Source organism: Halichoeres trimaculatus, unplaced genomic scaffold (assembly GCF_033239565.1).
Source record: "Halichoeres trimaculatus isolate MK-OKI-2021-1 unplaced genomic scaffold, fHalTri1.1 fHalTri1_scaffold_12, whole genome shotgun sequence".
In the NCBI taxonomy this organism is placed as follows: domain Eukaryota; kingdom Metazoa; phylum Chordata; class Actinopteri; order Labriformes; family Labridae; genus Halichoeres; species Halichoeres trimaculatus.
This window is the reverse complement of record NW_027437190.1, coordinates 15,657,919-15,683,842: the sequence shown is the minus strand read 5'-3', so window position 1 is coordinate 15,683,842 and position 25,924 is coordinate 15,657,919. Positions and strand designations below refer to the sequence as shown.

At 39.5% G+C, this 25,924-nt stretch overlaps 5 protein-coding genes across 5 annotated transcripts; 1 reads left to right on the top strand and 4 right to left on the bottom strand.

Annotated features, from left to right (window-relative positions):
- Positions 1 to 51: 51 nt before the first annotated feature.
- Positions 52 to 3,772, top strand: lin37 (lin-37 DREAM MuvB core complex component). Its single transcript, XM_074683001.1, has 9 exons — positions 52 to 516; positions 715 to 790; positions 892 to 942; positions 1,064 to 1,093; positions 1,648 to 1,733; positions 1,873 to 2,033; positions 2,397 to 2,528; positions 2,689 to 2,762; positions 3,064 to 3,772. Exons 1-9 carry the CDS (start codon positions 483 to 485, stop codon positions 3,149 to 3,151), a joined length of 732 nt encoding a protein of 243 aa, XP_074539102.1. The 5' UTR covers positions 52 to 482; the 3' UTR covers positions 3,152 to 3,772.
- Positions 3,744 to 6,028, bottom strand: LOC141800455 (chemerin-like receptor 1). Its single transcript, XM_074682993.1, has 2 exons — positions 5,957 to 6,028; positions 3,744 to 5,536 (listed from the first exon to the last, which is right to left on the bottom strand). Exons 1-2 carry the CDS (start codon positions 5,964 to 5,966, stop codon positions 4,464 to 4,466), a joined length of 1,083 nt encoding a protein of 360 aa, XP_074539094.1. The 5' UTR covers positions 5,967 to 6,028; the 3' UTR covers positions 3,744 to 4,463.
- Positions 6,029 to 6,605: 577 nt separating this feature from the next.
- LOC141800464 (chymotrypsin-like protease CTRL-1) lies at positions 6,606 to 8,402 on the bottom strand. The gene is made up of 7 exons (XM_074683004.1): positions 8,357 to 8,402; positions 8,079 to 8,182; positions 7,887 to 7,966; positions 7,724 to 7,805; positions 7,459 to 7,639; positions 7,185 to 7,315; positions 6,606 to 6,767 (listed from the first exon to the last, which is right to left on the bottom strand). Exons 1-7 carry the CDS (start codon positions 8,400 to 8,402, stop codon positions 6,606 to 6,608), a joined length of 786 nt encoding a protein of 261 aa, XP_074539105.1.
- Positions 8,403 to 10,092: 1,690 nt separating this feature from the next.
- Positions 10,093 to 15,090, bottom strand: hsc70 (heat shock cognate 70). Its single transcript, XM_074682982.1, has 9 exons — positions 14,993 to 15,090; positions 13,588 to 13,792; positions 12,996 to 13,201; positions 12,594 to 12,746; positions 11,939 to 12,494; positions 11,588 to 11,790; positions 11,285 to 11,483; positions 10,591 to 10,823; positions 10,093 to 10,473 (listed from the first exon to the last, which is right to left on the bottom strand). The coding sequence occupies exons 2-9, from the start codon at positions 13,790 to 13,792 to the stop codon at positions 10,279 to 10,281; spliced, it is 1,950 nt and encodes a 649-aa protein (XP_074539083.1). The 5' UTR covers positions 14,993 to 15,090; the 3' UTR covers positions 10,093 to 10,278.
- A 728-nt stretch (positions 15,091 to 15,818) lies between these two features.
- Positions 15,819 to 23,366, bottom strand: LOC141800452 (uncharacterized). Its single transcript, XM_074682991.1, has 10 exons — positions 22,824 to 23,366; positions 21,018 to 21,203; positions 20,800 to 20,918; positions 19,298 to 19,401; positions 17,949 to 18,016; positions 17,693 to 17,839; positions 17,236 to 17,326; positions 16,961 to 17,109; positions 16,704 to 16,845; positions 15,819 to 16,603 (listed from the first exon to the last, which is right to left on the bottom strand). Exons 1-10 carry the CDS (start codon positions 23,080 to 23,082, stop codon positions 16,435 to 16,437), a joined length of 1,434 nt encoding a protein of 477 aa, XP_074539092.1. The 5' UTR covers positions 23,083 to 23,366; the 3' UTR covers positions 15,819 to 16,434.
- Positions 23,367 to 25,924: the final 2,558 nt, after the last annotated feature.

Sequence of the window (25,924 nt, the reverse complement as noted above, 5' to 3'; positions counted from 1 at the left end):
AATCACGTACGATGACCTCACCATACAAACGCCAATCGGTTGGTGGGAAAGTGGCAGCGCGCGGAAGAGGAAAGTCGACACAGGCTGGTGGACAAAACTAAGCTAGTTAGCTACCGTCAGTTAGGCTAGAAAACGTTACGGTTAGAAACAGTTTTCTGACGTCCAGCTTCTTTCTGGGTTGATTTTTTGGAGTCCATTAGGATTACTTCCTATCGGAAAACCCACTGAAAAAAACAGGCTTTTGCAGTAGCTTTTCATGACCAAAGGCTTTTCGTGGAAACTGTCCTAACCTTACTGCAGTTAGCACGCTAACGTTTAGCAACCGACGTCCTGTGGCAATTCTACGTCAGTATTTGTTGTGGCGTCTGTCGATACCAAACCCAAAACGCTGTTTTTCGGTTGACTTTCACTTAAAGTGAAGTTTTTGTGCCACAACTTGGATTTTTTTAAGGTTTCTTGGAATACAGAAAAAAGTTGAGATAATGCACCACGTCAAAATCAAGACCGAAAGACCAGGTGAGAGGATACCTTTTATTCACAGCGATCTCCCAAACTAGTGTTTCACTGAAACAGTTCCCTCGACATAGCTTCTGCATTGGGTATCCCTACAAGTTTTACCGACGTATGATAAGGACTTATATTTTTGACGAGATTTTGTTATTAGTTCTCATTGTATCACAGGAGCTGTCATTCTCCATATGGTTTCCTTTGCAGATATGGAAGGCACTGGTGCACGCAGCCGACTGGATGCTGTGTTAAAGGGACTGGTTGAGAGGACTGAAAATGAGAGGTTTGTGATTTTCTTTTTAAATTGATTTACTAAGTCGTAACTAAATGTGATCACTCGGTAGCCAAGCTGAATAGCATTCGTTATCATTTTATGTTTGACAGAGAGCAAACTGAAAGCGACTCTGGGAAAATAACAGCGGACTCTCTAAGCAAGTATGAAACAGTTTTTAAATGATATATTGTTGCAGGTGAAGTTAAGAAATACCTCAGAGATTATTAAATCAAAATGTGTTAAAAAAAACGTTTCACTTTTCATGTTTCTCTTGTTTTTTAGGGATTTGTCTCCATCATCTGCTGGAAAAAGGCAAGTGGCTACTTTTCAAAAAATGTTGGCGGTGAACAAATACATGCATGTCTCTGTTTTTCTGCATTCATGGCTGGGAAAATCCTGTTGTGGACCTTTCATGTCAGTGATTGTGTATGGAAGCCCATTTCCGCCAGTTAAAAAACGAAAATGAAAACCTGGCTTTGTTGAGACGTTTTTGCCCGTATTAATTCAAAATTGTGAATATAAAGTCATAGTGAGATTTAAAGTAGAAATTGTGGGAAAAAGTCATTGTTTTAAAATACAAAGGCAAAATTATGCAGAAGAAAGTTAGAATTGTGAGATCAAGTTGAAAATATGAAGTCCATGTGCTTCACCTGGCATTGTTGTGCCTGTATCTCTGTCATAGTTGGTCAGGCAATGTGAGAGTGTCCCTGAATATGGGCAAATTTAAATCTCAACAAAGCCAGGTTTAATTTCCATTTTAAGTGGTGGAAATGGGCTTCCATAGTGAAGGTAAAAATTGACACTTATTAAAAAAAAGAATCCTTGCTGAATTTTGCATGCTCAGTCCTAGTCCCTCCTCTTTTTAGGCCATCGGCTCGCTTTCCACAGCATCGGAGGAAGAAAAGAAAAGAGATGGATGAAGGCATACCAGAAACCAATCAGCACAAACAAAGTAAACTAAATGCAAACTTCACAGTAATTCAGTCCACACATTAGATTGCTGGACTTCGTTTTTAAAATATTTTTATCATTTTTTTCTGCCACTAATTTGTTATTAATGTAGCATTTGTGTCTTCTTTCTGTCTTTGTAGATTCTTATGTTATAAAGTTGTTTGATCGCAGTGTCGATCTAGCTCAATTTAACACCAACACCCCGCTGTATCCTATCTGCCGTGCCTGGATGAGAAACAACCCCTCTGTCCGGGAGCCCCTTGCTTCCCCGAGCCCCCCACACAGCATGGTAGAAGAGGAGGTGAGGCTTCTCAGTTCATCCAGTGGTTTAGTCAAACTGGAATACCTGGACACCTTTATTTCAAGGAGGATTGACTCGATAATGGATCGTCTGACTTATTATAATTACCATAACCACATATGCCCAGCTTGTCAGAAATAATGTGTGTATTGGTTGTTGAAGAACAGCAAGTTGATTAAAAGTCATTTAGCTCTGAATTTTCTAAGCTCCAAAAACAGTTTTTATCCAGATCTTTGATATGTGAGGGTAGTAGACACATCCCTGCTTATAAACTTGATCTGAAGTACTAAGTCACATCTTAGACAATTAAATGAATGACTTAGCTACAGCACTGTTTTTGAAAAATGCTCTTTTTTCCCTCAGGTTTCAGACATGATCAATGGTAAAGGTCAGAATGTATACAGACTTCCTCCGCCAACCTCCTGTCCAGTCAGCTCAACTGGTGAAGTCATCAATCTTAGGATCCCACAGACAGAAAAAAACACCATAACAAAGGTTCTGTATTACATATGCATATATTTTTTTAAATAACCTTATCTTTTATTTTAATAACTTGCACTTGAATTATTTTTTAAAGTGCATCTCTTATGAAAAAGAAAGAGCTAGTCATTGATTTGAGCAGTGAACTTATAGCTTCAACTTTTTCCATTCACAGTTAACAGAACCTGTCCCTGTGTCAGGTTCTCTCTTATTTGACCACATGGAACGATGGAAGAAAATTAAACACAAGTAAGTTTTTCCAAAGAGCAACACAGTATTGCATGTAACCCACCTTGGAGTCAGGGTCTTACTCATGGTGTTCAGTGCCCATTAGTCTACTTGCTGTATGTGGTTTATTCAAAAACATTTTGGGCAGAAAAAAGTAAATGTATTGGGTGCATTGAGAAAAAACATTGATACTGAAATTAGTGAATACAGTCATCGTAACGTGATATAAAATTGAAATAAATTGTATTTGAGAAACCCTTTACCCTTTTACCCCTCACTTTACATCCTGAAGTTTGACACATTTGTGTCTTTTTTTCCTCAGATGGAAGGAGTGCTCTCACAAGAACCAGTTGAGATACAGCGAGAGTATAAAGATCCTTAAGGAGATGAAGGAGCTGTATGATCACTGACTGGCTCCCAGCTCTGCACATAATGGACTCTGAAAGCATCCATGGTATACAAGTCACTGTATAAAACACCTGCCATCTACACCACCAGACTCACAGAAAAGCATTAACAGGACTGTGAACCTTAAGCAAACCATTTTTTTTATTCCTTTGTGGACAGTAATGTTCTGAAGAAGGCTAAAAAGGTTTGCACTATATTTTGCATGAATCCCTTCTAGGTGTCACGAGTAAATGTTCTATTCATACAGATTCAGTGTTAAAGTAAAATCAAACAAATCTCATTAGTTGTATTTTCCATATTCTCTGAAAAAGGTTTGAATCTATTCCCTTGACATTGAATGAGTTGAAATTAAATTGTTTAGACTTGTTTAAATATTTAATATTTGTACCTGAGCAGTTAATAAACACATCTTTAAGGTAGTCAAGTGTATTCATGTAGCTAACTAGGTAGCTACAAAGCTGAACTCTTGTTTCAGAAAGAAAACAATGCCACTGTGGTGACTTTCCTGTAGGCTGAGAGCCATGACCAGATAAAGACAAGAGACTGACTTGGTCAATAAAAATTTCTTTAATGTTTGATGATCAAAAACTCATTTAATATAAGGAACAAACAATGGCTTTGGGGAAACAAGCGTCATTGGGATCAAGAAAAAAAAGCAAATAAGACAGTCTGATCAGATGATGCTGGTGCAATTGCAACCTGAAAACATTACTAATCTCACAACATTCAGAACACTCTATAATACACTAGGTGGCAGTATGCATCTTTATAAATGTTACTTAAGCTAGAACTCAAAATCATTGGTGTTGAAAACATAAAAGATTTGGAATGATGGCATTTCAAGACATTTCATTATTTCATTCCATTACACTTAAAGTTCAGAATGTGTTTTCAGCTGTGATAACAAAACCATTTACATCCTAAAGAGCTTACCATGTAGAGCGGTAAAGGTAAAACTGGTGTCATCATCTAATCATTTTTGACAATTATGTATTCAAGTCGTTTTACAAAGTATCGTGGTACAAAACGAGCATTTTACACGCATTAAAAAAAGAGAGATATTTACAAAGTTTAGCTGCCACAGTTTTCATTGGTTATTTTTCACACATATATGGAGAGATGCCATAAGGAACACACAAACAAAATGTTAATAAAAATAAAGACAATTCAGGTAAATGCTGCCAAGGGCATGTTCATGTTCTGGCAGTCTTAACTGAAAACCTTCATAGGATTAAAAAAAAACCTCGAAATCAAAATTTCCATTAACATGTTGTCACATGTTGCTCACTGTCTTGATCAATTCAACAGTTTTTATTATCCGGGTTCAGAGTCTTTGTCCTCAACACTGAAGACTTTGCACTCAGTGAATTTGAATTTTGCACTTGTGCCTTTCACCTCCAATGGTGTAGTTGCGTCAGACTTACGGGAAATCCGAGAGAGCTGTGAGGACAGTGAGCGAGAGGACATAAATGTCAAGTGATCCTCTGCAAGTGCACTCTCTAGCACCAAACATATGGACTGTTTGAGCTTCTTCTGGAACTCATCACACATGAAAACATACAGAATGGGGTTTAGGCAGCTGTTTAGAAAGGCTAGACACACTGACAGCTTTCCTCCAATCTGTACAACGATCTGGAGAGCTGGTGTACTAGACTGTATAAACTGCATAACATGAAACGGCAACCAGCAGATGAAAAATGCAAGCACGACGGCAAAGATAATTTTCCTAGATCTCCTTCTCCTGTTCCTCTGCAAGCGCCCGGCACGAACAGCAATGGCCACATAGGAGACAAATATCACCAGGAATGGGATGAGGAAGCCCACCACAAAGCGGAAAACCCTGAGTGTACCCATGTGTTTTGGGAAGGATTTTGTGTAACTGCAGAAAGTCATTCCCTCTCTCTCCTGAACTTCACGGAATGTGGCATAGGGTATGCTGCAGGCCACAGCTGTAACCCAGATAACACCACATATAATCTGGGTCTTGCGGACAGTGCGTTGGTTTTGTGCCCACACCACCACCCAAATGGACAGACAACGATCGAGGCTTATGGCCATCAGAAGAAAGATGCTGGTAAACAAATTGACAACAGTCACAAAAGTGTTGAGCTTGCACATTATTTGCCCAAATTGCCACTTGTTGTCTTGAGAATGACTGATGATAGAGAAAATCAAAAAGACTGTGAAAAGGAAGTCAGCGAGGGCCAAGTTGAGAAACCAAACAGAGTTGACGGTCCTCTTCATCCTGTAGCCTGTCACATAGATCACTAGGCCGTTGCCCAGAAGCCCAAGCACAAATATCACGCAGAACAGGATGAGGGAGACCAGATTTATGATCCTGAGAGTCTCACCCAACCAGGGTGGTTGATCAGCACTGGAATTGGTAGCTAATGGACAAATAAGAGTTGAACACACATTTGTAGCTTGAATATACAGCAGTATAGACAAATAAATTCAGCAAATGTGTAAAACAAAGAAGAAAAAGGTCAACAGAGTTTAGGTGAACTAATTATTAGCTACCTGTTGCAATCTGACTATGCAAAATTATCTTTGTAGTTTGAGATCCAAGGCTGTGCTGCACTAGCTTAGACAAAGTGATCACAAAATATTTACTACAAGCTCCCTTTAAAGTTATTCCAAAACTGTTCTGATCAGATGATTAAATCAGCCAATTAAAATTAATCCCCAATGTACGCCTCTTTTATATTAAACTTTCCTAGTTTGATGTCCTTTCATGTCTAATTCAAACAAACTGCCTGTCTTTGAGGTTAAAATATAAAAAGGATGCAGCATATTATGTCTCTTACCAGCTCCCATGTTTCTTAAGTGGTGAGTCTTTGTTCATCTGTCTCTCTCTGTGGCCCTCCCTTTACACATTGTATTAATCTGATAACCCAAGAAGCTGCCTATGAGACAACCTCCAATGTAACGACTCAGCAGCAAAGTTGTGATCTTGCTCAGGGAGGGAACAGGAAAAAGAGTAGTTGGTGTTTGTGTCTTATGCTTTGCATTTTAGTAATATGAGAAGTAGCTTTTCAAAACCTGTTGTAACCTTAATATAACTGAGCGGTCCAAGTGGAATTAAATATTTTAAAGAGATTTTCTTACAATTTTTTAATCAAGTTGCATATTACTCTTTTTAGTCCTTTCCCTATATCACACACTCTTCTGCACAAACTCACCTCAACACATCAATACAGTCTTAAGTCTGACACTGAATGCAAGACATTGCAACAAACATTGGTGTTTTTAGAAGTTACTTTTATGCATGACCCCTGCAGTACAGAGAGCAGTTGTTACAAAACAAAGTCAGCAAATCCATCCATAACATCTCTGTGTTACATTCATAATGCTGATATTCATAATGCAGGCATCACTCACTGATCACAGCGAGGGACAGGACTTTGACCTGCAGGAAAACATGCACTTGTGTGTTGCAGATTTTGTGTTTGCACATTAGTTGTAGGCAACAGTCTGGTCGATCCAGCTGCGCAGGTAGGACACACGTGCATACACGGCAGGGGTGCGCACGTTGCAGTTAGAGGTGCCCCAGGACACGATACCCACGAGGGACCACATTCCACCACTCTCACAGACCAGAGGGCCACCAGAGTCACCCTAAAATGAGAGAAAAATAAAAGTGTAATTGATTTTTCAGAACATTGAAATAAAATGGAGCCAGACCGTGTGTAAAAACATATTTTTTCAAAAGTCATGCATTCTGGGCACTTTTCTGTAAAATTGTTCACAGGATGTGGGTCAGTTTGCTTTAACATTCATGAAACTGAAAAACAGGAAACCTGATATGTAACGTCCCTGTTGTGTAAGAGAATTTGAGAAACACTTCCTGATAAAGTCATTTCATAGAACTCCCTGTATGCAGTATGGATTATCCATTAGCTACGTGCATTTCTGATGCTTTCATTTTCATTCATTTTGAATGTATGACTTAATCACTGAATTATCACTGATGGATGTTTTGAAGAATGTTAATGAAATCTGTTTTCCTCCTTTTTTTCCCCCCTTTTTTTTTACCTGACAAGAAGACACCCCAGAAGCACCAGCACAGATCATGGCATCAGTGATTCTGTTGTAGCCCCAGTACTGTTTGCACTGAGCAGGACTCAGCAGAGGCAGGGCAGTCTGCTGGAGGTAGCGAGGGCTTGCTGAGAATGGAGTAGAATTAAGATAAAGAAATGTACAAGAATAAACATATCATTTATCATTATGTAAACATTTTATACTATCATTTGTTGCAAAAAACAAAACAAAAAAAAGGTCAATGTGAACAAAGCACTCTCTTATTTACAGGTTTGGCCAGTTTTGCCCCATCCAGTGGTCACACATGTGGTTCCAGATGGGATGCTGGTGCTGGAGGCAGCCAGACACACAGGAGAGATCCGAGATGTCATCTGAGCGGGGGATGACAGCTTCAGGAGAGTGATGTCATTGTTGAAATTCTGGCTGTTGTAGTAGGGGTGAGTGATGGCCTGAATGGATAGGTCAGTGAAAGTTGGTTATTAAATTGCAGTCACTGAAAAATATCATTTGAAGCATATAAAAGCTATAGTTACCTTGACAATAGACATGACCTGAATTGGCTCACTGTTGTACTGACGGTCATGCTCTCCCAGGATAACACGATGGTTTCTTGGTCTGAGGTGAATAAGAATAGATTTCAGTGTAGATGTTTATATTGATCATGTTTGTATGAGATGCATTAAAAGAAATACTCACGACACACGGCAATGAGCAGCAGTGACAACCCAGTACTGACTGATCAGGGATCCCCCACAGAAGTGGAATCCACGTCCATCCTACCAGTAAGAAAGAGGGTGTCTTCTTATTTTTCTCAATGTTTTAATTGAAATACACATGTTCTTTAAGATTGGAGCAAAGTTGATGTGAAAGGTTGGGCTCTTAGATTACCTGAAGTGACACCTGCCAGGGCCAGGACCCAGAAACAGCATTCTCCCCATTTACAATCTTGTTGTATCCGCTCACCTGGGGTCTGATGGCAGGCCTTCCACAACCTGCATCAAAATCATACTTTAAAAACTGTCTGCCTACCCCAAGACACTGCCTACCCCAAGTGTCTTCATATTTGCATCTAAATTTCACTGATATGAAAGCATCAAAATAAGCCATGAGCCATGACTAAATACACAATCAACATATTATCAGCTGGTTAACTGCCAGTAACTCACCTAGTGTGGAGGCCACAAGAGCAAAACAACTAATAAGCAAAAACATGATCACGTCTCAACTGTGTCCAGTTCCCTGAGGCTTGGCTATGTGGGACACTTGCTTTTATATGTGTGTGTCTTATGCGTAGCACTCCATATCGCAGGTACGCACACAGACGCACACAGCCTTTTTTTAAGCTCTGGGAACAGAAAAATCTGTTGATAAGCACCTGAGAGGACTTACAGGATTTCTGGAAAATTCATCCACACAGTCAAATGCTCATGTTTGTCCTGCTCTTTTGCTCGGGGTCAAGGGTTTTAGGAATTAAATTGTTGGGTATAATTTTCATTGTTTTATCTTCTTCAAAAGTTGTCTGTATGAAATGTCACCTAACAAATCCCAAATCATTTAAGCCCTGTATTTATTTAAATATAGTCCCAATACACCACATTAAAAATTGAAATAGAACATTATTCTTGTTTAATAGAAAAATTAAGAAGAAGTTCCGATGGTTAATTGATGCCATTAACGGGCTCAAAACAGTTCGGAAAACGGGAAAGACCAAACACTGAAAAAGTTGTGTAATGCTGAAAAAAACCTGGAGGAATTTCTCCCAACACATAGATTTATTGGTGACATGTAGGGGATAAAAAGTTTATTTCAGAAAGAGTGTGTTTCTTACAAGTAAAGTTTAGAAGAGGTTTTTGAACTTTGAGGGAGACTGCGTGAGAAATTCTGTCAACAGTTTCTCAATAATGTTCCTCAACATGAAATTGCAAATAATTTGGGGATTTTGTCATCCATAGTACACAATATCATTAAAAGATACCAAGAAGTCTCTGCAAAAAGGATAAAGCCCAAAACTCACACTGGAAGGCATTGTGCATTGGGCCCCAAGGCACCACTGCACTGAAATCAGACATGGCTCTGAAGTGGAAATTGCTGTAAGGACTCAAAACGCCATCTGAAACTTGTTGTCTGTGAAGACAGTTTGTCGCTGCAGGTGAAATGCAGTTTGTAGTTTTAAAACTATACCATGCAAAAAGGAAACCATTTATAAACCACATAATAGTATTAAGATTATGAATGAACTGATGTAGTTTTAATCTCTCTTGACTCCTTGACCTTCATTCTGGTTTAATGTATTTTATTTCAATTATTGGCACTGTGCAATAGGGATGTTCTGAATGTAATTGTGATGTGTTTGTGACTGTGTTGTTTGTGCTATGAATTTGTGCTGCTCTTTTATGACTGCAGGACCAGCAAGGAGCCCATGACAAATTTCCCCATGGGGACAATAAAGTATATGAAATGAAATGAAATGAAAAAACATTATCCAGAAAAGCTGGCAACTCTTTCGAGATACTTCGGACACATCAAGCTGCATTTTGCAGTCACTAGCATGCTTGTCTGATTCATTGAAAATTGAGCAGAAACTATTTAATAGTCTTAAGTACAGCACAACCATTTTTATCATCTAATCTCTAAACTGTGGCAATGTTTCCTGTGTTAGTACAGGAGATAAAATCTGACCATAATCAAAACTTCTGAGGTCTGTCTACAGAAGCCTACTTTGTCAGCAGTCTAATGCTGCATGTGCATAAGAGAAGATGCATTATAAGAAATACACACTGCACTTTGAGAGAATCAGAATCCCAATGCTCAGCTTTATTGATCTTTAAAAGACAAAAAGCACACTTTTATTTTGTCTAAGTGGACTGCATAGTGTGTTAGATTTAGTTTGTTGCAGCTGTGAAATGTTGAAGTCCTAAAACATTTTATAAATCAAGATTAATCAGTGATTGATTTATGGTTTATTCACTAGGGACAGGTACAGTATATGCAGACTGACTGATGACCAATGTGTAAATCATAGTGTTTATAGTAGAGTAATTTGAAACACCTGCCCTAAGAAAGGATAAGAAGATATTTAAAGGAACATTTAGTCAACCTCCTCAATAGTTGGGCCGGAGGAGGATCCACCCCCAGCTCCACCAGGGAAGCCACCAGGCATTCCCCCTGGCATTCCTCCAGGCATTCCCCCTGGTGCGCCACCCTGGTAAAGCTTAGAGATAATAGGGTTGCACACCTTCTCTAGCTCCTTCTGTTGGTGATCATACTCGTCCTTTTCTGCTGTCTGGATGACAAAAGAAACAGAGAAGTAATATCAACACTATGAGAACATACAGCATACTTCCAAATTGCCTTCACAGCATAAGTCTGAGAGGAACGTCTATCTTTTATGGAACTTTACCTGGTTTCTGTCCAGCCAGGAAATTACTTCGTTGCACTTGTCTACGATAGTCTTTTTGTCCTCCGGGCTGATCTTGTCTTGGAGTTTCTCATCCTCCACAGTGCTCTTCATGTTGAAGGCCAGAGACTCAAGGGAGTTCTTGGCTGTAACTTTGTCTCTCATGACCTCATCCTCGGCCTTGAACTGCTCTGCTTCCCTCACCATGTTTTCAATCTCCTCCTTGCTCAGTCGACCTGAGAGGCAAGAAACATAAAGGTCAATAGATCTGTGAAATATAGCTCCACTTGATCTCTGAGTTTATGTACAATACAATTTGTATATTATGAATATGCATATGAAATTATCATGTTTGCATTTGCCTGAATACAATTCTTGAACCCACAGATATCTACGCAGGTGGGCAGAGTACATTGTGTTGTGGGCATTAGCTCTTTGTCTCCATTAATACATCTTTAGTTGCTTATGAGACAGTGATGAACAACCATCGCATTTGAAACTAAGTGCTGGTTTCAACATCCTGTACAACTTATCTACTTATCTACTGGGGACTGGCTGACTTGAGATGTGGCCTGTTGCGTGCAGCTGTGGGCAGGTGCTTGCTGCTGAATTGACTCACCATTGTTTGAGAATTTCTGACAGGTTCCTGTGCTGGCTTCTACATGCAAAGTTTTTGATATCTAATATTGTAATTTACCTTTGTCATTGGTGATAGTGATCTTGTTTTCCTTTCCTGTGCTTTTGTCCACTGCTGACACATTGAGAATGCCGTTGGCATCAATATCAAAGGTCACCTCAATCTGAGGAACCCCTCTGGGAGCAGGTGGGATACCAGTCAGCTCAAACTTTCCAAGAATATTGTTGTCCTTGGTCATGGCTCTTTCACCCTCATATACCTGGAAACAAGCAAATCAATTTCTGATGCACAAGTAAATTCATCCGTAAGATTTGAGTAAGTGAGAATAAGGAGAGGACCACATTTGGTCTGAAATGTTGCTACCTGAATGAGCACACCCGGCTGGTTGTCAGAATAAGTAGTAAAGGTCTGGGTTTGCTTGGTTGGGATGGTGGTGTTCCTTTTGATAAGAACAGTCATTACCCCTCCAGCAGTCTCGATTCCCAGGGAGAGGGGTGTGACATCCAGCAGGAGCAGGTCCTGTACATTCTCAGACTTATCACCAGCCAAGATGGCTGCTTGCACAGCTGCAAAGAGTTTCAGTTGGTAAAACCAGTGCAATAGAAAGCAGACAGATTTTATATACCAATAAATCACTGATGAAGAGGAGCTTTTATAATCCAAAAGTAAAAGGACCAAAAAAGTGTGACACCTAAAAGCAATAAAAAGCCTCACCTGCACCATAGGCCACAGCCTCATCAGGGTTGATGCTTTTGTTAAGATCGCGGCCGTTGAAGAAGTCTTGAAGCAGTTTTTGAATCTTTGGGATGCGTGTGGAGCCACCTACCAGGACAATATCATGGATCTGGGATTTATCCATCTTGGCATCCCTCAGGGCTTTCTCCACAGGCTCGAGTGTTCCACGGAACAGGTCTGCATTCAGCTCCTCAAAACGGGCCCTGGTGATGGAGGTATAGAAATCGGTTCCTTCAAAGAGTGAATCAATCTCAATGCTGGCCTGGGTGCTGCTGGAGAGGGTGCGCTTGGCACGTTCACAGGCTGTGCGCAGGCGACGCACGGCTCGCTTGTTGTTGTTGATTTCCTTTTTGAACTTGCGCTTGAACTCAGCGATGAAATGATTGACCATGCGGTTGTCAAAGTCCTCTCCACCCAAGTGAGTGTCCCCAGCTGTGGACTTGACCTCAAAGATGCCATCTTCAATTGTTAGGATTGACACATCAAAAGTACCACCTCCAAGGTCAAAGATTAGGACATTACGTTCACCGCCAACCTAAAGGACAGCACTGGAATTACTTATGTAAATACAGTTCTGTTTTCATTTACATGTATGGTTTATCTTACGGCCTCACTCATTTCATCTGACAGACACCTTTTTGTCCAGGCCATAAGCAATAGCTGCAGCCGTGGGCTCGTTGATGATGCGCAGCACATTCAGCCCTGAAATGGTTCCAGCATCTTTTGTGGCTTGGCGCTGGGAGTCGTTGAAATAAGCAGGTACTGTGACGACTGCATTGTTCACTGGCTGAAAAAAAGAGTTAAAATTATTTGTGCGTTCAAGCAATGATGTTTTTAAACTCTGTCAAGGTACTGCAAAATGGAGCAAGACACCACACAGCACAGGCAAGGAAATGCTTGCATCACCTCTGAGGTGTTAGATTTCAGATAAGGTTGGGTGTGCAGCAAGCTCGGAAACTGTTCTCTACTTCATCTAAAAGCAAACTACCTTTTTGCTTCTCTATAAACATAGTATCATATGCTTATTGGCATCTACCTTGCCAAGATAAGCCTCGGAGATCTCTTTCATCTTGGTGAGGACCATTGAGGAGATCTCCTCGGGGTAGAAGGTCTTCATCTCACCCTTGTATTCAACCTCCACTTTGGGTTTAGATGAGTCATTCACAATACGGAAGGGCCAGAGCTTCATGTCTGCCTGGACCACAGGGTCATCAAACTTCCGGCCAATCAGACGCTTAGCATCTAAAAAAGATGTGTGAGAAAAAAGTGTCGCTAAACCACATTTTTTAGTGTGAATACGGATAAATAATGAGTGTTGTTTCCTACTCTGTAAAAAGGTGAATAAAAACTGTGTCCTTGAGCAAGACAGTGAACCCCAAATTGCTCCCACTGTTGGTCAGTGGTGTATGGATGGGTGTGAAGGTGTAGTTAAAAACTGATGGTTCTCTCTGGAAACCTGCCATCCGTGTGTGAATGTGGTGTGGATGGGTGAATAAGACAATCAGTGTAAAGAGCTTTGAGTGGTCAGAAAGACTGAAAAAGCGCTATATGAGTACGGGTTCATTTAAAATTTTACCATTTACCTCTGTTTTTTTAGCCCATTGTCTTCTGGGTGTTGTAGTTCTTACCAAATACAGTATTGGCTGGGTTCATGGCAACCTGGTTCTTTGCGGCATCTCCAATCAGTCTCTCGGTGTCAGTGAAGGCCACATAGCTGGGCGTGGTCCTGTTTCCTTGGTCATTGGCAATGATTTCCACTTTTCCATGCTGGAAGATGCCCACACAGGAATATGTGGTGCCCAGATCAATGCCTACAGCTGGTCCTTTAGACATCTAGGATAAGAGAGGTAATGATTAGAAAAAGTGCCTTTCACTTTGACCTTTGATCTTAAATAAGTGCATGTACTCATCCCTGCTGTGGGAAGACTTTGTTTTTGTTGACATTCATGGTTGTCCATGATTTGTAGTTGGAATTATAAACATGTACTCTTAGATTTATAATCATTTGTAAGTAGCTATGTTATTTTTTTCAGGTGTTGCTTAACATGTTTGCCATTACTTAATTACACAAGTCAAGCCTGGCTATTTGGGGCTGTCATTGATGGAAGATGTGGCGTGGTCTAGTCTATCTTACACCGCCCTTTAATTTTAATACCTCTCTGCATTAACTGTTTCTCCCCTCTTCAGAAACACACTCCTCAGTGTCTCAGTCAGACCAGTGACATGTGATGTACGGATCCTGGGTTGGTGATTGGAGGGTCTATTTTCCGACAGCTGGTTTCAGATAGCTCACAGTTACTATAATAAGTATCAGCGTATCAGCATGGCAATGAATGGAAGTTGGTTGTAGTCTGAGTGATCATTTAACAGTGACTCACTCGGGCTTAAACACCAAATTGTCATTAACTTATTCAACATGAGCCCCTTATTGCATAGGGCATTGTTGGAATAACTATTCTGAGGCACAGAATTGTTTTACATCAAATTTTAAAAAACTCTCAGCAATGAAGAACAAACTTTGTTCCCTGAAGCCGAGAGCTGCTTCAGCTGTAGAATATTGGATTATTGCTTGTTATCCAGTTGTGTAACACGAAGCAGAAAATGCTGACAAAGCACTGTTGCTCCACTGTATGTCCTCTTCCCACATTGAAACTTTCCATGTGCAGATCCAGCAAAACATCTTATCATAACAGCTCGAGGGTGTTTATACAAGAGTTCTATGTGGATACACTGAGCGATAGCACAATTCCTCAGTATTTTATGAGGTCAGACCTTCCAACTCACAGCATTGTGCTATGGTAATGATTTTCTAAAATAGTTTTATTTTTCTGGAAATTCCCAGAAATGTTTTTTTAATTATCACTAATAGGCCTCCTGCTTCAGCTCATCATGCCGTCTGTCTGACACTAACCATGCAAGCCTCCCTTATATGGAAATACCTCTCACATTTGGTGGTCAGGCTTTAAAAGCAGAAAGCAAGACAGAACATGTGAAGCCAGGCTGAGTGCAGTGCCTCTTATAGAGAGGGGTTACCTTGTGCCGTCAGATGTTCAAGACTTGAGAGTTTACTGAGTTAGTGGTGCTTTCGCCTTGCACACAACACTCCTCTCCAGAACTCCTTTCCCTCCCCAGGCAAGCAGACTAAGAGGGCGACTATCTCTTCTCCCAGAGGTATATAGAGCGCTGCAGGGGGAGCTCAAGAGGGTGTCAGGTGACTCCACCAAGGAAAGTTCTAGGCCCATATCTCTTCACACATTTCTTTGAAAGCTTGTTGTGGTTGACTCAGTACCCCTCTGCTAAGAAAGAAGGAACAAACAAAAAGTCAAAATGATAAATCTTAAAGGCTTTGATTAGACATCTGATATATATATATCTATATATAAAAAACCTCTTCAGAGCAGGGATACTGTTCTCACCACTCAGCTACAGAGTAGCTTTTAAAGATTCCTTTCTCTGAGTTGTCTTCAACTTCAGGAATCGTATAGATAGAGACAGTGACAAAATCAGCTTACAAATGATGTTTGATTAATAAAAGAAAAACAATTTTAGCTTGGCATCTCGATGTCAAAAGTACTACAGGGGAAGTTGTAGTATTAACCCACACAAAACTTTTGAGAGGGATGAAAACTGTACTCAAAGTGATATACTTTTAAATATTTTCAAGGTGGCTAATTTCGAAGGGATTTTTTTTCTTTTGCAATCTCATATTTCTGACTTGGGGCTTCATCCATTTGTCATAGTTTGTCGCACCTGCAGGCAGTGGTTTGTCAGGTATTTGACCAATCTTATATAATTTTTTAAGGAATGTTAAAACACAAAACAAAGATATTACTTGCATCACATAGTAAACAGTCTCAGGAGTTTTATTGAGGTATACTCTTCAGAACAACTATTGAAAATATTTCATTCTCTAAAAAGACACAGATGTGCAGTAAGTTTTCCTTCCCCTTAGCACGTGGTCCCTCTGCCAAAGCCCAATAACTGTACATCTATTCTTGTAACCCCTCTGACACACAGGCCATCTGGCATTATATACAACTGCATTTCATCACACACACCACCTGTTGCGACACAGCATCACCGTTCATGTATGACTGTGATGTTGTGGTTTGTTTTTTATTTTACAGAAGTTGTGAAGCCCAACTTCGAAAACAAATCCTTAAAAGTGCTGACTGATCTACTCAGATATCAAGCTTTAGCATTCAAATTCAAGGGGGTTCAGCAAAACAACAAAAATGGTTCACAGCTGGTGTTTTTCAGCTTTCAGAAAATAAATACTGTACATTTAAAATGACCAGTGGAAACAGATCACACTGTCAATCAGCAGCAGTCACCACAAGTAGAGTGTTTCCCTCGGAAAGACAAACTAGGATAAAAAAAACATTTCATTAAAATTACAATTTGGGATTGTTTGACCCCTGTTGGAAATTACAGTATCAGAAAAGTCTTTGACATCAATTATTAAACAGTAGCTATCACTTTAGAACAAGTAAACTCCGCAGCTGACAAAGAAAGTCCTCTTCTTTGCTCTTGTGTGCTCTGCAGTGACTGTTCATGTAGTCCCATGCACAGCGCTTGCAGTAGTTGTACAGATGGTGCTCTGCTTTTTTCAGTGTGCTGTTCAGGTCCAGTGTTCCCTGAAGGCTGCACAATAAAAATGTTAGCAAAGACACTTATACAGGCTGAACAACACAGGATGCCTTTGATTGTAATGACACTGTTATGTTTTAGCTTGGAGACACACCTGCTTGTAAACTGGATGAGTTGTACGTCATCTCTGCAGCGCAGCAGAGCCTCTCTGTTCTCTAGCAGAATGGCTGCACAGATGAAGAGCTCAAAAGTGAAGTCAGTGTTGATAGTCTGGAGCTTTGACTCAGAATTCTCCTCTGTGAAAATTACATAATCAGATTTAAATGAGCCTTACATTTTGACTTCAGTATCTCTGCATACGTATGTATTCTGCCTTCTTATTTATCAGCTAACTTGTAGTCTGGTGTTTACCTGTGCTATACTTTCGCGCCAGCCTCTCTTGATAACGAGCTCGGTCCACTTGTTGGGAGATAAGCTCCAGGTGGTCACAGCTCAGGATTTCAAACAAGCGTAAAGCGTCACTGTGCTCAAACTCCCTTTGGAAACCAAGTAGAAGCCACCTGAGAGAAAATAACAACACGTGAAGACAGACTCAAACAAAATGTATACTTGGAATAAAAACACACCAAAAATAAAAAATGGGCACTAAGTGTAAATATACACAGCTTTATGAGCAGCAGAGCTACCTGTGGCAGAAGGTGAAGCTCTCCATACTGTCTGTGACTAAGTGAGCATAAAGCTGAGGATCCAGTTCCTTTAACAGTGCTGCTTCCAGCTCTGAAAGACAAGTATATATGATAATTAGACTACTAAATTAAACTTTCATTCTGTTGAATTCATTCTGGCTGAATTATTATTATTTTTTCTTGATATTCAGGCTTTGTGTATAATGTTTTAATCTTTGTATCTTTTTATTGATTCATCTAAGACAGTGATTTTGATTTTTCAGAATAAAAAAAAATGCTCAAAACATTTACAGTCACTATTAATTGCGTGTACAAAGAGTTAGGTATCCTTGTTTTACCAGCAGAGGTCTCTATTTGTCCATTCAGAAACACGAGTGCACATTATGTTTCCCACATTACATTTAATATCCCTCCATTAAATAGCATGCACATAAAGTTGTCTGTCTGCTGATCTCACCAATTTTTCTGTGAAGTCCATCAGCCCGGAAGTCCTTGGAAAACTTCTCCATGTAGCAGGAAAAACTCCAGAAAGTGTCAACCTCTGAGTCAAGAACCTCCAGAAACCGGCTGCACAGGTCGTTCATTCCTTGAGCATAACTGACCTCTGGATCAATTTTCAATAGATGCACAAACAATCATGTTTAGTGTCTCTCCAATTACATCAAGCATTGCAAATACATGCCAAGAGGCTCACTGTTGTTTGTTTACAGTACCTGGATGAAAAGCAGCATAAGTGATGAGGATATCTCTCAACACCAGCAGATTAGCCAAACCTTCCCCCCTGCAAACAAATAAAGCAGAGTAAAGAAAATACGGCAAGAGCTTAAAAGTGAAAAAAAAACAACACAACATGTAGTCATTGATGCTTCCTGGTATTCAAGTTGCAAGTCATACTGAAAAATGATTGTTTAATATTTGGATTCATGTATAAAAGCTTTATAAGGAATAAAATACCCTCTCAGCTGTGGCATTGCAGACACTATGTTGACTTTCCACCCACATTTAACATATGTAGCTCACTGAGTTTTCTGTTTTCATTTCTATGTCATTTTTATTGCTGTACTAACATGCTTGTCTTTAGAGATGATGTAGTCTTTATAAGAAGGAAAAATAATGACACAAATCTATCTGTATCTGAATCTGGATCTGAATCTGAATCTGAAAGTCCAAAATTAGGCTTTGTCTGCTTATTAGTGTTAATGAAAATTCAAAACGCACACTTTAAAATTTATGTTTGTCCAATTCTGAAGGCCAGTAAATGATTACAGGGTAGTTTTAACATTCATATTTAAATCAGACTTGACTCTGAATTGAACCTAGCTTTCTGCTGTTACCTGGCTTTGGTAGTTGCTTCTTGTACACATCAATTGTTGATGTGACCACAAAAGTCAGTGTTTCACCTATCATTATATAAGGGGGCAACGGAGCCTTTTTTAATTTAACAGACCAAACAGTCTTACATTATTCATCTAATTTACATCACGGGATGCCATTTGTGCATCACCGGGTTCACATCTTTCGTCGTGCTCCCTCACGCCCCAACACATTCCCAGACACACTCAGACAAGCACATTCTGTATAGCAGACAGAGAGCTGGGAAAACTATCACAAGAAACATCTCCCAACGCCTTCCCTGTGAAGATGCAACAGTCAGTCTCCTGCGCACCCCACCCCCAAACCCCACAGCTGTAAACCAAGGGGAAACAATGAAGTTCATTCTTGGTTAGGTATAGTAAGTGAACCTGACTTCCTGAACATTGCTTTTGCTATGTAAGGAGACCCTGAGTGTCATGAAAGGCACCAACAAATAAAATGTACAATACGACTACTACTACTAACAACAACAATAATAGTAATAATAATAATAATAATAATAATAATAATAATAATAATAATAATAATAATAATAATAATAATAAATTTTATATGATAATAATAATAATAATAATAATAATAATAATAATAATAATAATAATAATAATAATAATAATAATAATAATAAATATTATTATTAATATTATTATTGTGTGTAAGCGTTCAACAATGGGTTCCAATCACTTACTGATAATAGCTCAGGTCTCTGTTGGTTCTCGGCACATCCTTGTCAATGATTCGTATGGCCTCTCGCAGCTCTTCCTTGTCAAATGTGACCCGCTCAAACAATATCTAGAGACAACAAGGAATTGAAAAGACAAATATCATTTAACACTGTGGTTTTTTGTTCCACTCTTCACTCTCAGTAAGTAGACTCCATGTATCTGTGCATATGTTTTTAATTCCATCTTGTTTAGGCAAAAAAAACCACACAAACACTTGTTTGGGCTGTGGTTACTTTAAAGACAAGCATGATTCTGTTCATGCATCAAGTTTTTGACTCATCTGACTTCCACAAACTTAGCAACCATTGCTAAGTGCAAAGTGCTCCACTCTTCAGCTGGAGCAAATAGGTCAAATGTTACTGTATGTAAACAAGTTTGTTTAACAAAACTAGATCCTGCTTCAATTTCCCTAAACGTACTGCACACCTCATTCTCCAACAGAAAAGTCATTTTCTTTCACCAAACAAACCCAAAGGAGACAGAGTTTATGATGGGATGATGATTTAATGAAAGTAAAGCAACGGTTTGCGAATCATTTAAATCTGACTCTAAGACAACCTACAACATTTTATAACTGCAAAATATGCTTGAAAATGAGGACACATTATCATTTTGATGCCAGCAACAAGTTTTAAACAGTTGAGACAGTGGCATGTTCACCACTGTGTTGGATCAGCTCTTTTTTTAATAACCCTCTGTAAAAATGTACTCACTGAGGAGGCCAGTATCTGGGGTTTTGAAAGTGAGATTTCATCCAACCGTTCTTGAATGGTATAGGTTTTCAACTGCTCAACAGTTTTGTGTGGTGTTCGCTGTTGCCACCATTTTTTTACATTTGGTTTTGTCGTGCTGAAATTTTCAACTTCTCCCCTGGAATAAGGGTTGTCTGGGTACCAGCATATGCTGCTCCAAAAGCTGTAAAAACTGTTCAGTGTGAATGGTGCTTTCCCAGGGGTGAAAACTAACCATGACACGGGACCTTATGCAAACCCTGACGCTGGCTTTGAAAATTCACAATAAGCCGGCTGGACCCTCTCCTTTTGTGAGCAGAATATATGGGAGTCCATGATTTCCAAAAAGAATTTCAAATTTGGATTCATCATATAGTGGGACAGTTGTCCTCTTCACATCAGTCTATCTTAGATGGGCTCAGGCTGAGAGCAGTAGCTGAACTGTTTGATGCCATGTAGATTAAATATTACTGATCTGTTTCTAAGCATTATGCAACTTTTTCACCCATCCCAGCTGTTTTGAAACATAATATTGACATTTATCTAAAACATTAATATTCATATTTTAGAAAAAAAAATCTGTTTTAGCAGTTGTCTCTATTATCAGTTCAACATATAGTTTGATGGATTTTCAAACCTTCAGAATCTGCTTTAACTACATTTTTAACAACTCTTGGGGATCTGGGGTTGTATACAGATTCAAAATAGAACAAGAAGTTACCAATTCCTCTAACCTGTGCCTGAAGCTCCAAGAAAGCCAGTCTTTCCCAGACCTCCTCTGATTGGTCCTGGGTCTGATGCTTGGCTCGAGTCTGCCTCTGGTCAAAGTATCGGACTGCTGCCACCAACTCAGCTTTAACGGACAAATAGCTCATGTGGTCATTGATGTTTATTTTTTTTAATGTAGGACAGTGCAAAAAGATAAAGAGTTAGATTTTGCATAGGCTTTTACCATCGGTGCCGTTGAGATGAATCTGTACAGCTGAAGGGAGAAACTGCTGCCACTTTCTTTTCATGACGCTGTAACGTACAACCAGCTGCTCCTGCAGCAGAGAGCGCTCCAACGCCGTTGAGCTGCATGGGTACATCCCGAACAGGAAACGCCACACAAGGCCACGCTCAGTGGGGGGCACGCCTCCTATATAGGATCAGTTTTTCAAACAAGGGTTTCAGTTGTTTTTTTTTCTAAAAATGACAACACTACATGTTAAAATACAGTATAAATCAAGTAAACATGACAATATAAACTACTGGACAAAATCACAGTGTTAAGAAAATACAGAAATATTTTAAAGAAGATGTGCTGCTCTCTGTTATTATCATCTTCAGTAACCACAAGGCTCCCCAACATACTGGTAAAAAGTTTTTATAAACTTATCTTTAATAAATACATAATAACTAAAACAAATACATACACGGTTAGTCACAAACACTTTGACCATTGATAAGAGTTAATGAATTTGCCTTATCAGTGTTTTTCAGGGAAGGATGTTATCTCAGTGGTCATCACTGAGTCAAGACTGACCCTACAGGATGCACATCCACCCTGATCACATCATCCTGAAGTAAAAAAAAAAATGTGATGATAATAAAAAGAAAAAAGCTTTGCAGACAAGAGGTCAAAATTTGGTGACCTTTGCTCTGCTTCCCCAGGATTTGAGAGGAGTTAAGATGTCTTGTGTAACGATTATTTAATAACCAGGTCCCATGGTCGTGAGGTAGCACAGAAGAGGTCAAAGGGCATCAGAAAAGCCAGTTATTTCACACATCACTGCTCATAGATGGAATGTAGTGAGGTGTTTGGCTCAAGAGAAGCCTCCTGAGTCAATGTTTATGGTTTTCAGCTCCATAAAGAAAGACAATTATAATGCTACTTTATGACCTTTAATGCATTCATGCATCTCTGAAACATTGTTGTTCTCATTTCTCAGCACACTTCACTGAATCTTTTCTCTGACCAATGAATCTCATGTGATTTTATTCAGCTTCTTAGGAATCTTATCCTCTCTCTAAATAGTATCTGTTGTTTTATCTCAGAAGTCACGCTGGAGTTCTTTGCTTGAGGCAGTCTGCTGTGAAATAAAACGCTTTAAACAAAGGTTCGACTGCGACTCACGTCCTACAGCAGAGCATCACTTGACGTGCTTTTCTGTCAGGAGGACTGGTCACAACACACTGAGGCACAAAGCCATGTCTGATCATTGAAGTGCCTATTTCCTCATTATTCACTTGAAGAAAAGCATAAAAGCTGCATGTGCAGGCATGGCTTTAGCCACATGTAACATTCTTTGAAAAAGTTTCAAAGAATAAAAAGGACCATGGAGAAAATTATTAATTGCAGAAATAAAAAGCACAAATCTTAAACAAATTAAAACCAACATAAATAGACAACCTGGGAATATTGTGTTAGATTCAATGTAAGGCTTCATAATAAAGGTTTTCAGTGTGGAAAACAGGACTGTGTCATGCCATTCTGCATTAACACTGAATTGTACTGGATTATATTTCTAAATGGGAATTATGGGATTATTTAAGATTTCTACTTTGCCTGTTGTGACCTCAGAAACATGAGTTTAAATGTGTACAGCACACAGATGCACTTAAGAGTTTCAAAGGCTGATGTAAAATCAAACTTTAATACTTTCAACTGTTGGTTTTAAAATCGCCTTCACATGTAAACAAATATATTATCTGCAGGGAACTGTCAGGAAGGTTTGAACAATAGTTATTTTCAGGACAGACAGGGGGATAGATGTACCGTTTTTGAAAATATGCAGTCTCAGTCTAGACTCGTCCACCCTCCCCTCGGCGTCCATGACTCCTGGTAAGGTGAGTCGTGCTGCGGACAGAGCAGGAGAGTCCACCGCTGCTACCTGTCTCCGGAGGCGGACATGTGATTGCTGACTGTCCGCTGAGCTCTTCCTCACTCCTGCTGCCTGCAGTGCACTCCGGTTTCTACGTTCTTCCATCTGAACCCGCAGTGTACGCGACCGTGCACAGGTGAAGTAGAGCTGCATCCACAGAGCCTCAACAGACAACAACAAACTGTCATCCTCCTGCAGACTACTGCTCCAAAAACAACGCGTGGCTTCTCATCTCCCCGTGCGCCCTGGAGTTCAAACCAGCCAGGATCGATTTCTTCCAACGCGGTCGAATCGTTCAAGAACAAAAAGTTTGGTAAAGTAGTTTCAGTGAGGCATTTCTGGCCCTGTTGACTCTCATTCAGCCATCTGGGAGTCATATGACTGCACCCTCAGATCCGAGTTTGGCCCACATTCCAGGTGGAGTCAGGATTTCAGTGCTAAAGTTCACCATTGGATTTGGGAGCATGTCTCGCTCCACCTAGTGGTTTAATTTGGCGAAATTTAGAGAAACACAAAATTGTAATGCGGTCTTTAACCTGAGAGGCAGCATTATTCCATTTGTACAATGTCGTGGGTTTGTAATTGGTTGGTCTGAAGGTGGCGTCTTTTTCCCTAAGGGCATTTTACTTTAAATCAAACATGAAACATTTTTGTTCCATGATGGAAAAATGGTAGAAACTAAAACAGATTGACAAGACGGGACCAATCACGAGCCTCCCAGTAAAATATACACTGACGACAAACATTAGGTGTGATTATGATCTGAATGTCTTTTTTTATTTTCTTGTGTGTGTGTGTGTGTGTGTGTGTGTGTGTGTGTGTGTGTGTGTGTGTGTGTGTGTGTGTGTGTGTGTGTGTGTGTGTGTGTGTGTGTGTTACGTTAAACTTAGCACCATATCTTTTTTAAACCCTGGATAGAAAAAAAATCATCTGTTCATAAATGATGTTCAACTTGTGCCACATCTAAATAGTATAAAAAGTAATGGGTGAAAGACAATTGCTTATTGAAAATTTAAATTATTTATAGCATTAAACTCTGAAAAAATTAAAGAAATGTGATCAATAACGCATCTTGAATTTATCATTCTAACACATAAGTATCTCAGGCCACCTTTGCACAAGTCCTCACTCCACTGGCTACACAGTTCACATCAATGCTAGAACAAAACAACAACTGTCTAATTTCAACTGCAGGTGACACGCTCTATGTCTGTGCATAACACAGGGTCCATTTAGAAAGAACTGTAAAATTTACCACACATATTGAATTTAATGTAAGTAAACAAACTCACATACATTGAGACTCAGGTTTCCATAGGCTTCCTGTCCCAGTATAATATTAAGTTCTGACTTGTCAAAGCTCCAGTGAGACTAATTAATTATCACAGGCAAAAGTAATTGATACAATGGTATCACCACTGTGGCAATAATATTTTTTTCCCCATTTTTTTTATATTGTTTGTTTAAGTTATTTTTGAGGGTTTTCTCAAAAATGGTACCCACTTTCTGAAACAAAGGTCAGGGTTAGAATAAGAGTGACTTCAGTCTGGCCAATCAGCTGCATCTGAAAAATAAAACTGTGTTTAACCAATACAGTATTTAACTAATGCTACAAACTGATCATGTTTAACTGTCTCTCTTTTTAAATTCACTGTGTAGAAAAACACACACACACACACACACACACACACACACACACACACACACACACACACACACACACACACACACACACACACACACACACACACACACACACCTGTCCCTGTGATGTTCTGCAGCACCACTGCAGAATAACTGCTGACTGTGGGTTGGAATGGACATTTTCACAAACAGTTTAACCATTTTAGCTTTCAGCTCGGGCTGTATCACTCTCCCATTTAGCTTTCTTCTGCTCTTCTGTCTGACACTTAGGCTCCTGTGTCCACCATCACTATAAAATTAATCACAGAAAATGTTTTCACCAGAGAAAAACACAGATCTCTTTTCTTACTACTAAACTTCATCAGCCAGCATGGTGTTGTCATAGTCTTAGACCTGCCATAAATCAATTTGTTCCTGTTTGACCCGATCAGGAAGCAATAGAGTAGCATTTCAAAATAATCTTTGTTGGCGCTGATGATCTCATTTCAGTGTGTTGATTACGGTCAGCCATATATCTTGAAGAAAGATTTTTTCAAGATCAATTAGAAACTCCTCATGACCCCTTTAAAGAAAGTCACACAAAAGAAGATACATTTGAAATGTGGAAGAAAAACTCTTGAAAATGGACTGATAGACAAAAGAATATTGTTTCACTTTGATGATAAAATTGAATGAAGGATGCAGGACACTCCCACAACCGAGGTCAAGGGTTAAACTTTTTTTTACGGTTGTATTTCTTACAAAAAGCCTGTGTCATCTTGAACAGAGAAGAAAGATGTGCTGTTTTTCTTCTTTCCAAAACCTTTTTGTGGTTTCAAATGGTCCATCCTCCATTCTCAGCAGTGAATGCCCGATCAGTGAAATAAACTCCTCAAATTGTCAAAAAACAGAAATGTTCAGTCATATTAATGTTTGACTGATTTTATTTATTTATTTTGTGTTTTTAGTGTGTGTGTGTGTGTGTGTGTGTGTGTGTGTGTGTGTGTGTGTGTGTGTGTGTGTGTGTGTGTGTGTGTGTGTGTGTGTGTGTGTGTGTGTGTGTGTTTGGTTGAGTTTAAATAGATTCAAATTCAGTGTCTAACATTATCCTGGAAAGAGTATCCTGTCAATTAACTGGTACAAAAAATGTTGTTTGCCAGGTTAAAAGCTATGAGCTCATAAACATCTTCACATACTTCCTCTTTCTGTACCACAGACTTTTACACAGACTTTTACACAGAAAACCAACACTACTAAGCTCAGCTTGCTGCATCAGTCAGAGAGTTGAAAAATGGCAAGTAGTGTACATTAGTGAAGGAAGACAACAACAATCCCTTTTAACCTTTTATTCTTTTGTGTCTTGAAGTTGTGA

Coding starts and splice junctions, on each gene's coding strand:
- lin37 (XM_074683001.1), top strand. CDS start 483: ATGCACCACGTCAAAATCAAGACCGAAAGACCAG. Junction 2,034..2,396: donor ACAGCATGGTAGAAGAGGAG/GTGAGGCTTCTC, acceptor TTTTTCCCTCAG/GTTTCAGACATGATCAATGG. Junction 2,529..2,688: donor AAAAAAACACCATAACAAAG/GTTCTGTATTAC, acceptor TTCCATTCACAG/TTAACAGAACCTGTCCCTGT.
- LOC141800464 (XM_074683004.1), bottom strand. CDS start 8,402: ATGTTTTTGCTTATTAGTTGTTTTGCTCTTGTGGCCTCCACACTAG. Junction 8,183..8,356: donor TCTTGTGGCCTCCACACTAG/GTGAGTTACTGG, acceptor ATTTTGATGCAG/GTTGTGGAAGGCCTGCCATC. Junction 7,640..7,723: donor AGGTCATGTCTATTGTCAAG/GTAACTATAGCT, acceptor CTATCCATTCAG/GCCATCACTCACCCCTACTA.
- hsc70 (XM_074682982.1), bottom strand. CDS start 13,792: ATGTCTAAAGGACCAGCTGTAGGCATTGATCTGGGCACCACATATTCC. Junction 12,747..12,995: donor CCGAGGCTTATCTTGGCAAG/GTAGATGCCAAT, acceptor TCTTTTTTTCAG/CCAGTGAACAATGCAGTCGT. Junction 10,474..10,590: donor CCTGGCTGGACAGAAACCAG/GTAAAGTTCCAT, acceptor TTTGTCATCCAG/ACAGCAGAAAAGGACGAGTA.
- LOC141800452 (XM_074682991.1), bottom strand. CDS start 23,082: ATGCAGCTCTACTTCACCTGTGCACGGTCGCGTACACTGCGGGTTCAG. Junction 17,327..17,692: donor TGGACTTCACAGAAAAATTG/GTGAGATCAGCA, acceptor CTTGTCTTTCAG/AGCTGGAAGCAGCACTGTTA. Junction 16,604..16,703: donor CTCATCCAGTTTACAAGCAG/GTGTGTCTCCAA, acceptor TTTATTGTGCAG/CCTTCAGGGAACACTGGACC.